General features: G+C 43.3%; 1 protein-coding gene across 6 annotated transcripts in view; it reads right to left on the bottom strand.

Moving 5' to 3' along the window:
* Positions 1–19,176, bottom strand: part of LOC144768620 (uncharacterized) — a 154,024-nt gene that overhangs the window by 112,667 nt on the left and 22,181 nt on the right. For 2 of the 6 annotated variants that reach the window (XM_078652425.1, XM_078652428.1), the window contains exons 2-3: positions 13,213–13,316; positions 12,369–12,445 (exon numbers count right to left, since the gene is read on the bottom strand). In XM_078652425.1, the coding sequence (XP_078508551.1) occupies positions 12,369–12,374 (6 nt within the window). In that variant the 5' untranslated portion in view covers positions 12,375–12,445; positions 13,213–13,316. Of the gene's footprint in view, positions 1–12,368; positions 12,489–13,212; positions 13,317–19,176 lie in introns of all 6 variants that reach the window. The other 4 variants (XM_078652426.1, XM_078652430.1, XM_078652424.1 and 1 more) reach the window with 3 other exon arrangements.

The raw sequence follows: 19,176 nt of genomic DNA on the forward strand, positions 1-19,176 counted from the left end.
TAGTAAACGTTTTCACCTCCATCCGCAGGCCTCGAAAAACCTACTCGCCCACTCTCGAGTTTCTGACACAGTGGTTCCGGTGGCGCAAGAGAGCAGTGAGAGCGTTCGAGCTGTCGAGTTGTGGCAAGGTGACCGCGAAGACCTCGAAGCAGAGTCGGGTAACCGAGGCGAGCTGAGGAGGTTTACGAGCGACGGCAGGGGCGGTAGTGCGGCTCTCCCCAGAAGCACCGCGCAGTGCCGTGCTGTATAGTGCCTCGTGGTGCCCTGATTTGCCGAGCCACGTTTACTGATGGCACTCGGCAAGTGAGAGGTAGAAGGCGGGAGCGGAAAAAAGAAACCCCTCGGTCCCCCGGCTTATGCCGGCCGCCACCTGCTGCTCCTTCTCGCTCACCCCACTGGGAAAATCCCGAGGGACCTCGGCCTCGACAAAGAACGGCCTCGACAAAGAACGGGAAAGTGGGAGAGTGGAACGGACTCGACCTGGGCTGACAGGAACTGAGGAGTGAGTCGATTTACGGACTTGCCGAGCTCTGTGGAACAGAGCCATACTTGACATTAACTGTGGAAGGACCCCTGGAAGCTGTATATTGTCAGACCTGTCCTGTTTAGGAGCTGAAGAGGCAGAGCAGCAAGGTATGTCCCATTCAGCATTTGCAGTGAGACCACAGAGATCTGTGAAGGTGCAAGGTTTTTTAGCTGCAATGTAATAAAAAAAAAAAAAAGAATTTGCGTGCATAAAAAAAAAAACTGCCGAAAATACACATCAGAGCTGTTAAAAACTGCTACTCCTGGCAGGTGATACAGGTGTGAGTAGCGTTTATCAAGAAGCTGCGAGCGCGACTGCCATTAGTGGTAGCCGCTAAGTAAGAGCCGGGGGGTGGTTCGCAAAGGCGACCTGTCTAGGACAGGCGCAGCCGGTGGCCCCCCGTGAGCTCCGCTCGCGTGGGACAACATTGCCCATTGCCTTTTGCACCTGCCTAAAAAACTGAGTAATGAGGTCGGGGAGGACAAGAGGGAATCCACAGCAATCCACGAAACGGAAATCTAAAAATAAAACAGCAACCATGAACTCTGAGAACAAAGAATTTAATACCCTCACAACCTCATTAATACCACCAACTTATTCGATTTTCAGCGCAATAACTCCTATAAGTAAATTCACTTTTTTGAAAGACCCAGTAACAGCCATTTATAAAAATGCCAGCAACCTTAAATGGGCTTCAAAAACCGCTGACACAGAGTAAACCAAGCATGCAGCTGCCAGTAACTTCCACTACCATACCTGACACAATCATCAATATAACAAATGGTACTGACACAGAGGCCCCAGCCCTTGAGGTGCACAGGCCAACAGGTCAGGAGATTTACAAGTGCACAATTCAAGCACAAGCACAAGTGCACGCGGAAAATGGTGGCCATGAACAGGCGCAACTCAAAACTAAATTCATCACACCGCAGGGTCCCACAGACAGGATCTCAGATAACACTATGGAAAATGCCCCAGAAAATAGCATAATGCATATAAGCCAAAAGAGTTTAGCAAGGACAAACACGCTATCAGCGTTAACAACAAATGACACAAAATTAGATTAACTAGGGGCTGGCTTCAACTCAGCCGTACATAACGACCTGGGATGCATTAACACCAGCAACTTAGATGAAGCATATAAAGACCAACCAACTAAGCATTCGACACCTAGACATGACTTCTGTCTAAATCGTACAAAGGTTGTTTTCACCAAAAAGGATGCGGTGTGTAACCCCTGGTCGGAACCCAAAATTCCCTATGACAATAAGGAATCACTAAAAGGTGAATGTACAAGTAACGCCAATAATAAACAATTAAAAAATATTAGGAAATCCGATATTGAAAAAATGAAACCAATCACTAAGCTTGAAAGTACAGCCAAGGATGTGCAAGTTAAAACCCAGGTAGGCTGCCATGCAAGCCACCAACTGCTTCAAGATCAAATAAAGGAAAACCTAATTGAGATATCTAGTGGGTCGGAAGAGGAAGCATACCCCCCTTTGAATCAGTCGGAAAAAATAAATCAAGTACCTGCTCAGGACGCAACACTAATAGAAATATCGAGCGTTGGGAATTGTCCAGCTCCAAACACCGAATTCCGACGGACACAGTAACCTTCATGGCCAATGTGGGCACGGAAGAACAAGTCCCCATGGCAGAGGAAAATGTCGAGGAACATCCCAACTATCTTGCGAATACACCCATTCACCAGGATAATTAGAGTCAACAAGCTGGAAAGCCTGGCGCTAATCAACATCTGGAATCCATAATAAAACTCCATGGAGCCCTAGGAAAAATACTAGAAACATGTATTAAAACGCTGAACATGCAGTCGGATAAACTCGACATCCAAATCAATCTCATGAGCATAATAGCGGAGTATATTTCTGATATCAACAAAAAGCTCGATGCCATGGCAACCGCATTTGAATTCCTCTCGAATCGTAACACCCAACGGGTTCTTTCCCCAAACTGTACATGTAGCCCCATACTTGAAAAACTAAGGGACCTCCCGTCAATCCTCAAAAGTATCTTGCAGGAATGCAGACGTACAAATCTTGGCTCTAATCATCCATTGGAAGAAAGAGACCAGCATAAAATCACACCTAATCATGCAACACTTAACTCAGATGTGAGGAGTGAAATCACCTTGATAGAAATAGAAACCTTACAACAAGTGGCAGACACAAATACTCCGCAGAGTATGGCAATAAAAACAAAATCTGGAGAACCATTGGAAGCACAGAACATATCCCAGGACAATATTAACATTAGTCAGCATCCGACGGCAAACGAACAAACAAAAGTAGATAAGATAAATGCCACAAACAACCAGGAACAAGTTTTTACTAAAAGACAAAAATAACGTGCAAGAAAAACCAGAAACCAACAATTGAGCAGTAGACCTGCCAAAAAGCAGGCCTTGACCAATTATCCAATCTTTAATCTCCCCAAAACCCTAACTAATCTTGAAACCAGAATGGGAGAACATAAGTTAAATACTATGAGCAAGACCCCAAGAAAAGAGGTACAACCACCAACTATGCTGGTACCCAACTGTAATGTAAGACCCCAGGTGCCGACATCAAATGCACTAATGCCTATAGAGGAATGCAGCGATGATTAACTCTTAACCCCCTCTTTTGAAAAAAGTCGAGCAGACTGGAGCCAAGAGTGTGAGCATTGAACCCACTGAATTGAACAGAAACAAGCGGAGCCCAAAGGGTCACTTCAAAAACAGTGGGCCGAAATTAAAACCATCAGTCGATATATCTCAATCAGACAAGGCACAGACCATAAGAGTCCAGGAGCAGACCTCAAGTGCAATGGCGAAGAAGGGGCGCATAAGGGAGGCTACTGCTAAAGCTGACACAAATACACAAAAAGCATCTATCACCCAGCTTACCACATTAAGTCCGCTAACAATAACTTCCAGAAGGGACGTTAAAACACAGAGGCAAGTCTCAGTGATAGCTGACAAAAGTCTGCAAGAATATTTACCTCTTAGAGTAACAATAGACCTAGATACACTCCAAACAGATGGTGGGCCGGACCTAGGAATAAGGACAGGATCACTGCAAGCAACCACTATCAATGAGCATGTATTAATCCATGGGTTGCATCGCCCGGTAAAAGACGTACTCAACCTACCCCCACAGGTAACTGACCCTCCCATATACACAGGGAGGGAGGGCATTAAGCACAATACAAATAATTCATCCAACGAAGCAAAGGATAAAGAAAGCAAGAACCCATCGAGATATGGGTCAAAAGTGCTAACGCAAGGAAAAAAAACGGACATTAATGGAAGGATCCTCTTCATTCCAAATTATAAATCACAAGGCCCACAAGACTACCTAAATAGAGGAAACATTCTACACGTGACATCAGTAATTCAGAGTCTCAGCCATCTAACAACTGATGATTTATTATCAATTGAATTGTAAATTCAGATACCTACTCAATGCAGGATGGCACTTTAACAATCTGGAGGAATAGCGAAACAGTCGTGAAATTATTCAATGAAACCACTAAATTTTATGAGTGGGGGATCACCCTGAAAGCAGAGGTAACACCAGGTTATCCGTCCCTTCTCTTGATGAAACACCGTACAAGAGCAAACAGTCCAGTGGTAAAAAGAATCACACACTCGGTATTACAAGGTGCCAGGGGCGCGGAAAATCGGAAGCCCGAAGTTCAATCCCGATTAATTCATGGAACACGAGAGGCCTGAAATATCTCTCAGGGCACCTACTTGGATCGAAATTCAGTAAAAATTCTATCCTGGAATATCGTGGGAGCAAAAAACATCGTAAGTGATAAAAATAAAACTGACTCCTGGGATACCTATGACATCATTACACTACAGGAAACATGGCAAACAACTATAGTTGATGTCCCGGGCAGGATAGGATTCCATGTTAGTGCCATTCGAACTCAAAACTATGGCCGAGCAAAGGGGGGCCTTTCAGTTTACATCTCCACAGCACTAAACATCAAGTCCTCCCAGATACCAGCTCCTACCTCAGATATGCAAATAATCAAACTAGAACTGGGATCCCTGGTTGGTATCGGAATTGTTATCCTTATTAATATCTACGCCCACCCAAAATCTAAGGTTAAACAAGAGCTATTCAAGAAACTCAGTGGTGTAATAACAAAATTGCGCCTAGAAGAGCCAACATGGGAAATAATATTCACAGGCGATTTTAATGCCAATCTATTACACCCCCATGAGGATGAAGAAAATATCATTACAGCTAATGATCTCTGGGCTGTCGAAACACAGGAAATCCCGCATGTGAAGAGACTGGACAAAATGGGACGACAGTTGTTGTGGGAGTTAGAACAGCAAGGACTACGAGTGTTAAATGGGGGAATAAGCAAGGACAGACCTCCGAACAGCACCTATATCGGTCCTAGCTCATCGTCAATTTTGGATTACACCGTTGTCTCCCTTCCACTCTTGGGATTAATTAAACATTTCCAAATTATATGCTCCCCAGATAGTGACCATATGGCCCAGCATATTGAAATTAAATTAACACCCTCAAAACATCTAAATGCACCAAAATTAGCAGGGGACACCTCAACGCTAAACTTGAAACGGTTAAAGTGGACAAGTGCCACACTCCCACAAATAGCTCAAGATGCAAAGAATTTGCTGCACAAGCTTACCATAATAAATAAAGAACTAACCATGGAAACATGGGTTGCCTTTGTGGATAATTTACCAAAGACCAAACTCCATGCCAATATAAGGCATAAGGTAAAGAACATTAGTCACCTTAACCATGCAACACGTTCTCTAAGAAGGCACCTACGACAGTCCGTGAGGAGAGCACAAGGTCACAGTTCGCAATCCATGGCATGGCAGGACGTACGTCACATTAAGAAACTCTACAAGAAACAAATATGGATCGGAAAAAAACACGAGGCCACTGACTTTTGGACAAAAATAATACATACTGCAAAAAAATCTGATTCCAGAGCATTTTGGTATCAAGTAAATACACTCAACAGATCTAGCCCTATATGCATGACCTGTATTACGGAAAAGGCATGGGCACAGCACATAGTTCACACCTTCGCAATAAATTCTATGAAACCTCCTCCATTAACAGAAATTTGACTATTCCAAAGGTCCAATGCAGATGCAATAGCGCCTGAACCACATGAGGAAACAGATATATTACAAATAATAAAAAAAGCAGAAAAGATAGTGCACCAGGACCGAACGGCGTTCCTCAGGCAATTTACAAGGAGGACCCTTACTTTTGGGCCTGTAATTTTTACAAATTGTTTCGGATATTAAACATCGGTGGTCGGATTCCGGAAAGCTGGCGAGGGGCGATCATCAACCCAATTTATAAAGGTGGTGACCGAACAAATCCTGTAAATTACCGCCTGATAGCGCTCATTGATGCCGAGGCAAAGTATTATGCCTCATTGGTATTAGCCGACCTTACAAAATGGTCTGATAATAACAACATAATACCTGTAAACCAGTCAGGCACCATGGCAAACGCTGTAGCTATAAGCCTGAGTGCTGAAAAAAGCCTTCAAAATCATCAAGTCCTACACTTATGTTTCGTGGACTTTAAGGCGGCTTTTGACCGTGTCAGCCGACAATTACTCTGGTCAAAATTGAAGCAGCAGGGCCTGCCGGATGCGATCTTAAGCCCAATAATGGAATTATATACCAACACCTGGATGCAGGTAAAGATTGATAACGGCAATCGGCTTACGAGGAAGATCGGCACCCATGATGGTCTTAAACAAGGCTGTGTCCTGACGCCCCATCTGTTTAACTTATTCATGGCCGACCTGACACCAAGGCTTGATGGGATCAATGCACACCCTCCACGCTTGGGAACAATGCCCCTCACGCATCTCTCCTACGCTGATGACGTTGTTCTCCTTAGCCAGACGAAAATAGGATTGCAACGTCTCATGAACGAACTGGCTGAATATATTAAACAGAACATTCTGCAAATAAATACCACGAAAACAAAGGTAATGATTATAACTCACCGTCGTACAAAAGTACTGAACTACATAATTGATAACAATAAATTGGAAGTAGTGGATCATTATGAGTACTTGGGCATATACTTGGATACACGGTTCACTTTCTCCGCGCACTTCAATGACATCGAGAAGAAAGGGAAGGCGCTACTCCATGCATTCAGCAGTTTATCTAAATCACTTAAGGGCCTCCTGTTCACCCCCCTTTTAACAGTCATCAAAGCCAAGCTACTTCCAACAATAGCCTATGGCAGCGTGGTACATTGTGGAAAAAGTGCACCGCTCTTGGACAAAATTCAAACTAGGGTGTATAAACGCATATTTAGATTGCCATGCGACGTCTCACCCGCCCAGGTACGGCTCGAATTTGGATTGATCGGTCAAACATTGCAAAAAAAATACGACACAGTTAGATTCTGGTACAATGTGTGGCTAAACCGTGAGATACAAATTAACTTTGCTATCTAGGAAGCCATGCAAGGCAACCCAAACTCCCAGCACGCAAAGTATTTCAAATCCTCCTTAGAAATCACAGCGCTGGAGTCATTGTGGCAAAAGCAGTTACCAGTGTCCTCATTCAAGCAGGCTGCAAAAAAGGCAGCTAACCGGCACTCGTTGTTGGATGATAAAACAACCCTGAGACAACGTACACACTCCTGGATGATAATTCAATCATAAGAAGCTGGCCCCGGCACCCTATCTAGGGCTAGCTTTTTCCTCTCATCTGAAATCCAAATACCTAACCCTACGAATGGGTAATTTTCCTACAAATGCTGACCCATCGGGTTGGAGGACACCAGGCTCAATGGAGTGTAACTTATGTGGCGCCGCGGTACAAAATCTTATTCATCTGATCTGCATTTGCCCACAACTAGACAGTGAACGTCGGTACCTGCTCAAGGCAAAATAACAAACTAGGCATCCGCACTTGTCGCTCAGCCATAGTCCAAGTGATGGACTCAGCGGACCGTCAATTTATTTGTGGAATAATTAAATAGGTTATCAATTTTGGAAAAAAAACAGAAATTGTGTCAAGACCTACTACAAATGGGATCTCCCCGAACTTTTTTAACCTGTTTTATAGAATCTGAATTTGCACTTTTAATTTTTTATATCAGTACCACAGTTATGTTTACCTTTTAAACCAATGTCTGTTTGATTATTTGATAAGAATGTGCTCTTTGATCCATCCTAAATCATTGTTGCATTTTATATTGTAATGGTTTTTATTAACTACACAATAAAGAATTTTTTCATACTCGCCCACTCTCTATGGTTAGTCAGATTTTATCAGGCCAAGCTATTTTTAGCATCTACTCATCCGTTCTGGCGAGTTAACTTAAGCTAGAAGGAACAGGTGTTCTGTTCATTCAGAAAGTGAATGAGCAATAAAGACATCTTTAAATCTCGTTTTTATCTTGACACATTTGCTTTAAAGAACAGAGGTTAAATGTCAGTTCGTTTTTTTAATCATTGTTTAAAATGTTATCCTGGAAAATGGCGTTTAGTTTTCTTACTCTTCTTACAATCAGAGGTTTTTGTCAAGTGACCTGTCTGACAATCATTGTGAAACCAAAGGGTGAAAGATGTCAGTTATCTTTCTAAATGTCCAACGTGCAACATTTAAACAGCTTGTAATGAATAGTACTAGTATTTCAAAATATAATGAGAATCACGAAAAAAAAAAAATGTAATTCAGGAGTGTGATGCAAAGAAAGATTTAAATAGGAGCAAAACAAAACCAGAACACTTTGCTTGGTGATGTACAAATGACAAATATTTGCAGAAACTATTTCCAAACATTGCACCTATATAGTTATTAGTAAAACCACATGAGTGGAAAATGGGGATTGCACTTAAGTGCGCTACCACTTCATGCAGGTATTTATTAAAGTGATCGTTTCTAAACATGATTTAAGAAACATTCCTGCCCAACATTGATGACAATGACGTTAATGAACTAACCCCCAGATTCATCAAAGTCCTGTTTTGCGAGTCCTTAATAGCGATTTGTAAGGAATCGCTATTAAAGACTCGCAAAACGGGATGCATGTAGAAATCGCAATATATTTTGCGATTTCTACTGCTTCCTTATTTGCAATTCGCTAATTGCTAATCGCAAATAAGGAATGGCTTTCCCATTCATTCCTATGGGTCTGAAGCGCCATAGGAATGAATGGGGAGTCATTCCTTATTTGCGATTAGCAATTAGCGAATCGCAAATAAGGAAGCGATTTCAAGGGTGCCAGGGTGTCCAAAGGACACCCTGTAGCACCCCTGAAATGGTAATGTACACTGGTGTTACACACACACACACACATGTCCTTCGGACATGTGTGTGCGCAACATACAACTTCGAAAAATGCACTAAAGTGCATTTTTCTAAGTTTTCGCTATTTACCACGTAGTCAGACTTCGTGGTAAATAGCGGCTCCAGATTGCGAATTCGCAAATTTAAAATGGTTCATGAATTGCATTTAATGAATCTCAAATTGAGATTCCTTAAATGCAATTATTCACAATATAGCGATTTCTAAAACTGCGATTTTTGCATTTGGGATGATGAATCCCAAATGCAAAAATAGCGTTTGCAAAGGGCCAGATTCTCAGCATCTGGCCCTTTGCAAGCCGTTTTTGGCTTGATGAATCTGGCTGTTAGAAGCAAGCCAGCGGTTATGTGTATTCTATAGGTGACTAGATTTGTATTATATATAGAGCAACTGTATAGTTAATTAAATCAAACAAAAGTGTTTTGTGTACAGCAGACATGCTGAACTCGCACACTTGAATGTGCTCTCATATGTGATAAAGAAAATGGCAGCTCAGTGAATTAAAATATTTGCCCAGGATCACATAACGTGAACCCAGTTTATGGGTCAAGAACATTATAATTAGATATGATTTTGTAAGTTGATTGAGAAACCTAGCCTGTGAAGAGCGACCAGGACAATTCCGATTTTCTGCTCACATTGGTTGAAGGAGTTTGCTTTTACCAGCCAGTGGTCCAGGTAGGCTATATGTGGATCCCTTTCCTTTTTAGAGAGGTTGCCACTATGGCCAGGCATTTTGTGAATACCCTTGGTGCAGACTTGATCCCGACAGGGAGCACTTCGAATTGGTAATGGTTGAAGTGGACAACGAACCGCAGGTATTTCTTGTGCTTGGCGATGTGAAGGTAGGAGCCTTCAAGTCCATGGTTGCCTTGTAATTCTTTTCCTGCAGGAGCACCTCTTGAATGTTTGTGTTCTTATGAATTTAAGAAATGGAGGTCCAAAACTGGTCTGGGCAACTTGTCTGGCTTTGGGATGATGAAGTAGGTCGAGTAGTTCCCTCGATAGATTTCAGCTGGTGGCAAGCTCCTTATTGCTCCCCCCCAAAGAGATCGCATCCTAGGCAGGCTCTCACTTCTTTCGAGTGCACCTTCTTTCTTAGTTTGGTTCCTACTGGTGTCTTTAGGAGTTCTGTGCAATATTCATGTTGGACGATGTTGAGGCTCCACTTGTCTGATGTGCCCCTCTTCCACTCCTGGAAGAAAGTCTTTATTCTGCCCCCCCCCCCCCCAAAGGTGCTGTGAGGCAGGGCGACGGCCTGCAGGCACTTGGCTGAAGAGCTGGCGCGTGTAGGAAGCAGTCCTCCTCTCATAGGTCTGTCAAGAAAGGCTTGTGGTTAGGAGGTCTACAGCAGCCACTGCTGTACCGCTGGTGGTTATAGTTGTCCAGTGTGGTGGTAGGACGGCTGTGGTGCCATGCCCAGGCAGCTTACCCTTTCAACTGGTCTTCTCATGTGGGCTACCCCGCTATGTGGGTGGCAAAAAAACTAATACTACCATGGACCGGACAGTGTTGTTATCCTCCTTCAACTGCTGGAGTGTTTTATTCATTGCAGTGCTAAATAGGCGTTCTCCAGTGAAGGAAGTGTTAATGGTGCTTGCCTGCTTCTCTCTTTTGGATCAGGACACTTGTAGCCAGGCATGGCTTCTCAGTGTTGTGCCCATGACCAGCAGTCTACCGGCTGTATCTGCAATGTCAAGGGTGAATTTCAGGCACATGTTGGTGATGGTCTTGCCTTCTTCCACTAGAGTGGCTGACAGGTTTTAGGACTGCTCTGGGAGGTGCTTCATGAGTTCATCCATTTCTTCCAAGTGCTGATGCCGGTTTCTCCAGTGTATGACAGCTCTCCTCACCGGTTTTGTCCTACCATCTCCACCCTCTCGCCTCTTTTCTCAGATGGAGGGCCTTTAATAGTGGCGATATCCGCTCTTTTCCATGCTGCATCCACTATTATGGATTTGCTGTGGCATTGCCTGTAATGAAGAATGGGTCTCTGGAGGAGTGTTTATACTTTTTCCTCCACTCTCTGGGTAACTGTCTTTGAGGCCGCTTCCTCTCTAAAAATATCCTTGCTTGTTCCAGGATGCTCAATAACATGGAGAAGTATTTGTTCCTGCTCTGTGAGGACACAAGTGTTTCAAGGAAGAAGGTGGTCTGCGCCTTCTCCAAGTGGTACTCCACATTTATCTGCTGAGCCTTTCAGCACCGAGTTGTACAAGGCGATATCATCTGTAGGAGATGGTCTTAAGGGTAGGAGTCTATGCTCTCTGTGGGCGAGTCAACTTTTATATTTTACCTGTCCTCAACGCTGCTGACGTTGTGGAAGAATCTCTGGTCATTGTCGAGCTTTTTGTCCTTGAGGAACCATTTCCTGATCTTCTGGTGACTCTGGTGTTGTCAAGCAGGTCTAGTTTGATCTCCAATTCTTCCAGACTCAGTTCCTACAAAGGCTTCAAAGGGATTTGAAATTCCCAAAAGGTAAGTCGGATTTAAAAAAAAAAAAAAAAAAATTATATATATATATATATATATATATATATATATATATATATATATATATATACACGCGTGGGGCAATACGCACAAAGACTTCACATCACAAGAGGATAGGCACAACACCAACTGCCTAAAGATGTCTGATTAAAAAAAACAAAAAAAACACATTTAAAAAAAAATGTCCAGACCCAGCCAGTAGCAGAATAGATTCACAGCATTGTGAATCCAGAAAATGGATTAATGCTGTAAAAGATGCATTACATGGAAATGGCAAGTTTCCCAACAAAGGAAAGTAGGTACTATCCTGAAAAATGTAAGGATCAGGGTATCCTAAAACTATTTTCACCCCTGCATTAGAACTTGTTTTATGGAGTCAAATAGGGTGAAACAGTGATCAACTGAGATAGGATATTATACTGTGATTGCTCCATGATTTATGATAGTCTCAGGAGTACAGGGACCTCCACATCCCCCCACCTCCACACAAGCAAGAAGTTAATAAATAGCGCTAGTTCTCATCAAGAACTCTGCTTAAACAGCAGTATCAGCCCAGCAGCATGTCTTTTATATTTCCTCTGTGAATTATTTGGCAAATTTTCAATACAAGGAAGCAATCGGGCATTAGTCGATTCAACACTGCACCACCTATACACCAGCACTGAAGATGTACATATAGAACACTTACAATTCCTGTATGCTCGCTCCTTTATCGCACACCATTTTATGTCCGGTCTTCTAAAATACAGCTCTGCCACCCCACAGAGTGGTCAACAGGAGGATGTGGGGGGAAGAGGGGGTCATGGGGGGAGTGACAAAGACAGGAGTGTGTGCTTCAGCATGACAAATGGCATTATTGTATTCTTTAACTACGGCTGGAGAGGTATACAGATAATTCTCTTAATTTTACTAGATACAATCTACATAATGAACTCAGCAAACATCATGTCTTGGAACAGCCCATGCTTGATTTTCTTCCAGTTCCTCACCTGCATTTTAAAGGGCTTCTGTCTGAAGTCGTTCTAAAGGATGTGAAGACTTCTTCCGGGTACCCCCGTTTATGCCGCTGTGCATGAGATAACGTCAGGCGGTATGTTGAAGTCTGTGCACTAAGAACACACACATTAGTAGAACAGGAAAGGCAGCCACTAACAGCACAACAGCACCCCCACTTAGTATTCAAGACCCGCTACTAATACTCCAGAAGCTCTATTCTGCCTTATCAAAAGGCAGACTGCAATTTGAGTTTCCCACAACTCCGACCCCTCCCATTTATTTCACGGGCGAGTCCCCAAAATATAGCCCCAAGTGATCTTACTCCTCTCTTTAAAACAAAACAGGCACCTATTTGCTCATTACTGATTTGCTTTATATGTGCACCAGACACCCTCCCTGCTGTTACAATAGTTTAATTTCAATATGCATACTGCTTTCAAAGCCAACTCTTCTTCAGCCCTACTAGCCTTTCAGAGGCACCTGCCTCAGACAAATATTTAGACAGTATGAGTTAGCCTGACATTTTCGAAGTGACATAATTAAGAAATCATAATATTCTATGTCGTCATGAATGTTCAAGTTTTGTTTGTACAACCTTTTTTTAAACAAATCTAGATTTAGTAATAAAAAATAGGCCTTTTTAGGCCTTGGCTCTGGTTACAATATCTGCTAGCGCTGGACATTTAGAAAAATTCTGATTTCTGGACTGGAGGCTCAGAGTTGGCAGCAAACATCCAGGAAGCCAGTGGAAAAGCAAAGAGATCATATGCTGGAAAGCAGACTTTAATATGGAAAATCTTAGGAAAAGTCTGTGGGCGCTCCCAAACGATCTCTCACCGTGCCTGTTCGCACCGCCTTCCTCGCTAGAACAGCTGGAACTGCGGCGCTCTCTTTTCCTTCTACCCAGCAGGAAGTGCTCGACTTGAACTCCTCGTCTGCGCCTGAAGAGTGAGAAAAAAAAAAAAAAAAAAAAAAAAAGCAGGCCAACGAGAGAAAAACAGGTTAAGAAAATTAATAAATCATGCACCCAAACCATCTTCAATCATGCTGTACATCCTTAATACAGGAATCTCATTCTACCACTGAAATATAATTACACTAGCAATCCAGAGACAATAACCAAGCTCCGTTCAAAGCACACACACTACCACCACAGAAAGGTTAACAGGAACTGTAGTTTGTCATATTACGAGGGGAGCAGAAAGCCACTGCCAAAAGTTAGGGCATTCTCCTAACAAGTGCCACAAGGATATCAATACATCATGGACAGCAGAAGTCCCCTGCCATAGACACTATTCCATAAGGAGAGCTGAGTTTAATATTGATCCAGGAGCACGAAAACCATGCCATATTTCCAGGTTCTCCTAAGATACAATCTTACTGAGTCAATGGTTAGCCTGAAAGTCTGAGCCAGGGTCTCCTGGACAATTCTACATTAGAGCATGGTTTGTGGAGTCAAACTGAGTGGAGCAGAGGCCAACTGATCTAGGGCGTACTGAGATGGAAGACTTCTTCTTGAAACCCCTTTTAGCTGTTGTACAAGAGATAACATGAATGCAGCATGTGCACTAAGAACACACACACACGATAACATAAAGTGAGTGAAAGGCAGCCCCTAACAGCACTATAAAATCACCACTTAGTATTCAACACCCCCTCCGATTACTCCGGAAGCTACACTCTGCATTATCAACTGGTAGACTGCACTTTCAATTTTCCACAACCCGGACTCCTCCCAATTATTTCATTGCTGAGTCACTCAAAATATCGCCCAGAAGACCTTTCTTCTCTTTACTAGAGAACATGTCCCATTTTTTACATGACTGATTCGCTTCATTTGTGCCCCGAAAACCCTCCCAGCTATTATCATAGTTTAATTTCAACTGGTGCACTACTTTCAAAACTGCTTCCGGTTTGAAATACCCCTTCAAAACGCAGCCCAACAAGATAAATAAAATATAAACATCATGCATTAAAATAATACCAGTCACTAGTGGACATCATCCCTCAAGTTACAATAACCCCAGGCGCAAATGTAATAACAGAGGGTGATCAGAAATCACAGGGAAGGTCTCATTTTTGCTTCACGCCTCTTGCTGAAATGCAATGAAAAGACCTGATCTTCAGATATATGATAGGGATGAGTCCTAATCTTTGTGCGGACTTTGGTTTCAACTTATCTTTAATTCACTTCTGCTTGTTCTGCATGCTGGGCCCACAGGTGCCAGTTTGTTACTGCTCACTTGAAGACAGAGGAATTTAAGTCAATCACCATTTCTTAAGATGCCAGAGAAAGCCAGTCAGTCGGCCAGTCTATCACCTTCACAGAACTATCAGAGGAACCAGCCATAAAGAAATAATTACGTAGACAGTATCCGTTTATAACCGGACATTTCATGAGTAACATAAGTAACCATAACTTGCTACGTTGCCACGAACAGGCAACTAGTAGTGTTTGATGTTCACAGGTGATAGGCTTGTCCGCAACCATCAGGGGATCCAGCAGTAGTCCATGCCCAACCTGTCAGCTTGACCAACTTTCTCTTAGCTATTGGGAAGGCGGTCTTCTCCCTAGAACAGATAAGCTGGTCTTCTGGGCAGAGCACATGAGCAGGGCCAAAGCGTAGTTCTAGGAAATTGCGGCTAAGTGCTGCTCAGAGTCAGACATATCTGCCCTGCAGAACTCCCTTAGACTTCCAAAAACCAATACAAAAACAACTTGCTTTGGAAGGCCTGTTCCGTAAATGTGCATTGCAGAAGGGGGGTGGAGAAAACGAGGGCAGGTGCAAATACTGTACATACGCATGGGCCCATCTAAAGGTGTTCTACGATTATAGATGTGAAGATGAAATCAGATCAATAAATCAGCAGAACAAGTACTGGTGATTGAAAAGCACAAGAAGCCCAGAATACGATAAGAAAAACTTACAAGCATTGGCATAGCCAATAGGTCTAGCCTTTGGGACCTTATAAGTGTTTAACCATGCAACAGTTAATGTTGTTGAACCAAGGATATTGTGCTGCATATCTTAATACTTATAAGGTCCCTAAGGTGAGACCTATTGGCAATGCCAATGCTTGTCCTTCCTTGCTTGCTTGCTTTAGGGCCTAAAACACCATAGCTACGCTCATGGCTGTGTTTTGTTGAAATTTGCCTAAGCAAATATGAGTCAGTCAAAATTTGGGGCTGGTCATGGATATAAAAGTGTGCAAAATTTCAAATTTTGCAAATACCAACTTTTTAGAACCAGAGAGGCAGAAATATAGCGGACTTTGCAGCCGTCGAAAGGGGGCATTGAGCAGCTCCTAACCTGGATAGCAAGCTGGCGCAAAGAAGAGGACTGACATTAGAATACTAATGGGCAGACACAGGAAGGCGGGGCGTGGGCCCACGCGGCCGTCCTTCCCACAGTGCCATGTGATCTGTGTAATTATGATGCGAGGAGGAGGCTGTGCAGTACTTTGAGGCACTGTTTATGGTGGTTAAAATGCTTTGATCCACTTGGATGGCAAGCGAGCAGATGTGCATCGTACTGCGCCAGGCGAAGTGAAGAGGAAGAAACCGGGGAGGGAGGAAGTCAGCAGCTGACACTCGGAGATGAAGGAGGTGGAGGAAATCTGTTCAACCAGTTACATGCTATCCAGAGGGGTAAAGTGGAATACTGTGGGTCTTCTAGACCAAACGTACTGCAACTATCCTAAAAAGAGTTTGAACACATACACAACGGCAATTCGCCTCTGGATACTAAGTCACCTCTATGCAAAACGGATACTAATGTTCAAACTCTCTCCAAGTATAATTTGTAAACCAAGAACTGAATCGAGGGTATCCCAACATCGAGAAAAACCTTAGTGCCACAATATGGAACTTAGACATATCTTTGTAAAAAAAAAAAAATACAAATACACTGTGGGAACAAAACAGAACATAAACAGTGTTTTTCTGCGTACATTTATGTCTCGACATCTGTCTCACATTAGTTGACGGCGGTGCCATAGCCCTATTTTATTTCGTACTAGATTATCTAAATCCAATTAAAACATGATTTAAAAAAACTCTGAAAAGCACACACCCTCACGAACAGGGGCAACCCCGCCCCCCAAAATAAACACTGCGGTTTCGATATACATACGATTAAAGGTTTTTACACACAAAAGCAGAATAAAATAAGTCAGTCAACACCATTCTGGGTTAAAAGGGCAATAGCTGCACGAAGCGGAGAAGCATACCACTGCTGACCATCGTAAGACTCTCACCTAAGTGTTATCTCCTTTCCAACTGTTATCAAGCCTTCACATTGTCTGGAGAAGCTGGCCCTACACTGATCCCACTACAGTGCCACTGAATTGCCTTTTCACAGACCGTAAAGTCAGCGACCCTCTGCTTGTCCCCTTCCATGAAGCTGGCAGTTCTCCAATGAAGTACATGTGCCTGAGGAGAGACATACTTGCAGTCTTTGAAGACACATTCTTATTTCAGGGCTTCAAAAACGACTAGCGATAATGAACGAAAGGAAGGCAAATAAAGTGTGAAACAAACACAGGGTACACAAGTAAAAGAAAAACAAGCATTGGAAATGCAATAGGTCTCGCACCATTAGAGTTAGTGCTTTTAGAATTGTTTATGGGTTTTTTTTGTAAATGTTTAGCATTTTTGTTTCCTGTAGCCTATGCTAAAGAATTACAAATAAAAAAAGCCATAAACCTTTCTAAAAGCTCTAACTGAAATGGTCTGAGACCTATTGCACTGTGTGAGGGTGAGGGGTTGAGGGTGAGTGAGGGTGAGGGTGAGGGTGGGTGAGGGTGAGTGAGGGTGAGTGAGGGTGAGGGGTTGAGGGTGAGTGAGGGTGAGGGGTTGAGGGTGAGTGAGGGTGAGTGAGGTGTTGAGGTTGAGTGAGGGTGAGTGAGGGTGAGGGTGAGTGAGGGTGAGGGTGAGTGAGGGTGAGTGAGGGTGAGGGTGAGTGAGGGTGAGTGAGGGTGAGGGTGAGGGGTTGAGGGTGGTGAGGGTGAGGGTGAGTGAGGGTGAGGGTGAGTGAGGGTGAGGGTGAGTGAGGGTGAGTGAGGGTGAGGAGTTGAGGGTGAGTGAGGGTGAGTGAGGGTGAGTGAGGGGGTGAGTGAGTGTGAGGGTGAGGGGTTGAGGGTGAGTGAGGATGAGTGAGAGTGAGGGTGAGTGAGGGTGAGGGGTTGAGGGTGAGTGAGGGTGAGTGAGGGTGAGTGAGGGTGAGTGAGGGTGAGTGAGGGTGAGTGAGGGTGAGTGAGGGTGAGTGTAAGTGAGGGTGAGGGGTTGAGGGTGGGTGAGGGTGAGTGAGTGTGAGGGGTTAAGGGTGAGTGAGGGTGAGACCTAAAAACGACTTGAAAAAACAAGATCACACAGAAAACCAGCTTCTACTTCAAGTTATTTGTTGGAGCCCTCACACCTCTCAGAAAGTAGGCACTCTGAACTTTTTTTAAATGTATTTTCTTTTCTTTAATGGTACACATTCGCAACTCAAAAGTGTAAAGGAGTTGATAAACCAAAGGAACAGTGAATTATATTTAATTTCGATAATTTTATGGAGATTTCATCGACCTCTGCAGCAACAGCATGTCTGTCTGCATGCGTTTGTGTTTGGGAGAGAAATAAAACGTGTCTTGCAAATCACCTGTGTACCAGGTATGCTGGAGTCTCCGAAATACGATTTATTATTAATGTTAATACATGACAACATACACAAGAAGCACCTTCTCTACATGCTACCACGCGAGAATGAGCATGTTAAACTCTGCAGAGCACACTTTGGCATGAAGCACCCGGCTGCGGTGCGGTGTACAGTCTGTCTGCAAATAACTCGGCGCTGGCAGGCAATTAGTGTGCATGAACAAGTGAAGTTTTTATCGCACCGACCACGCGCTCTGAGGAACATTCCCTAAATGTGCTGATATTTTGTGAAACGGGCACATGCCAAATGCGTGATGTGTGGCGCTGCTCAGTGAGACACAACACCACAACTTAAAAACAGTGTTCACAACAAGTTCTCACTTCCACTCTCTTGACAAACAACAGGCATGTCTAATTCGATATCAGCACGTTGTTATTGTTCACGTGCTCCTGAAAAGTAAAGTTATTTTCACATGCTGTGTTAGCTTTTCATGTAGCGCGGTACTTGTTAAAGCATATAGCACACCTTTGTTAGCGGAACTTGAATTTCAACACACAGCATTTACTGTTCGTAATACATGCAGTTCTGATTATGTAAACATCATTAAAATGCTGTGTTGCACCTTTCAGTTATCTGAAAGAAAACGCATTGATAAATCATTTAAATACAAAGTACCCTAAATGTTTTTCGACTGGGTTAATTACTTGGTTTGATTTGAATTCACCTGCGCCTAGCACCGCGATGCCATCCAAACAGCTACATTAGAACAACTACTTCACTTTACAGACACTTCTGTGCGAAAGTTTAAGTTTGAGACCAACAAGAAGTAACCATACCGAACATGAAAAGAGTATGGGGCTATACAAATAAAAAACACGCAATTCCTTTCCCGCATTAAAACACCGCCCAGCCGAGAAGAAAGTCACAAACACCCAACTCCAATGACATTCCAACTTCAAAGGAGCCAACAGAAACACAGGAAACGAAAGAAAACTGCTGGAGAGAAGCTCTTCCAACTGCACAAAAGCCAGACACCTACCTAGGAGCGAGGAAACGCTGCATCCACCGGCGTCAAGGCGAAGGAAAAGTTAATCACTAGTGAAAAAAAAGCGAAAGAGAAAGCAGGGTAACCTGACCCAGGAGGGGGGAGGAGGGAGAAGAA

This window comes from Lissotriton helveticus, chromosome 7 (assembly GCF_964261635.1).
Source record: "Lissotriton helveticus chromosome 7, aLisHel1.1, whole genome shotgun sequence".
Taxonomy (NCBI): Eukaryota; Metazoa; Chordata; class Amphibia; order Caudata; family Salamandridae; genus Lissotriton; species Lissotriton helveticus.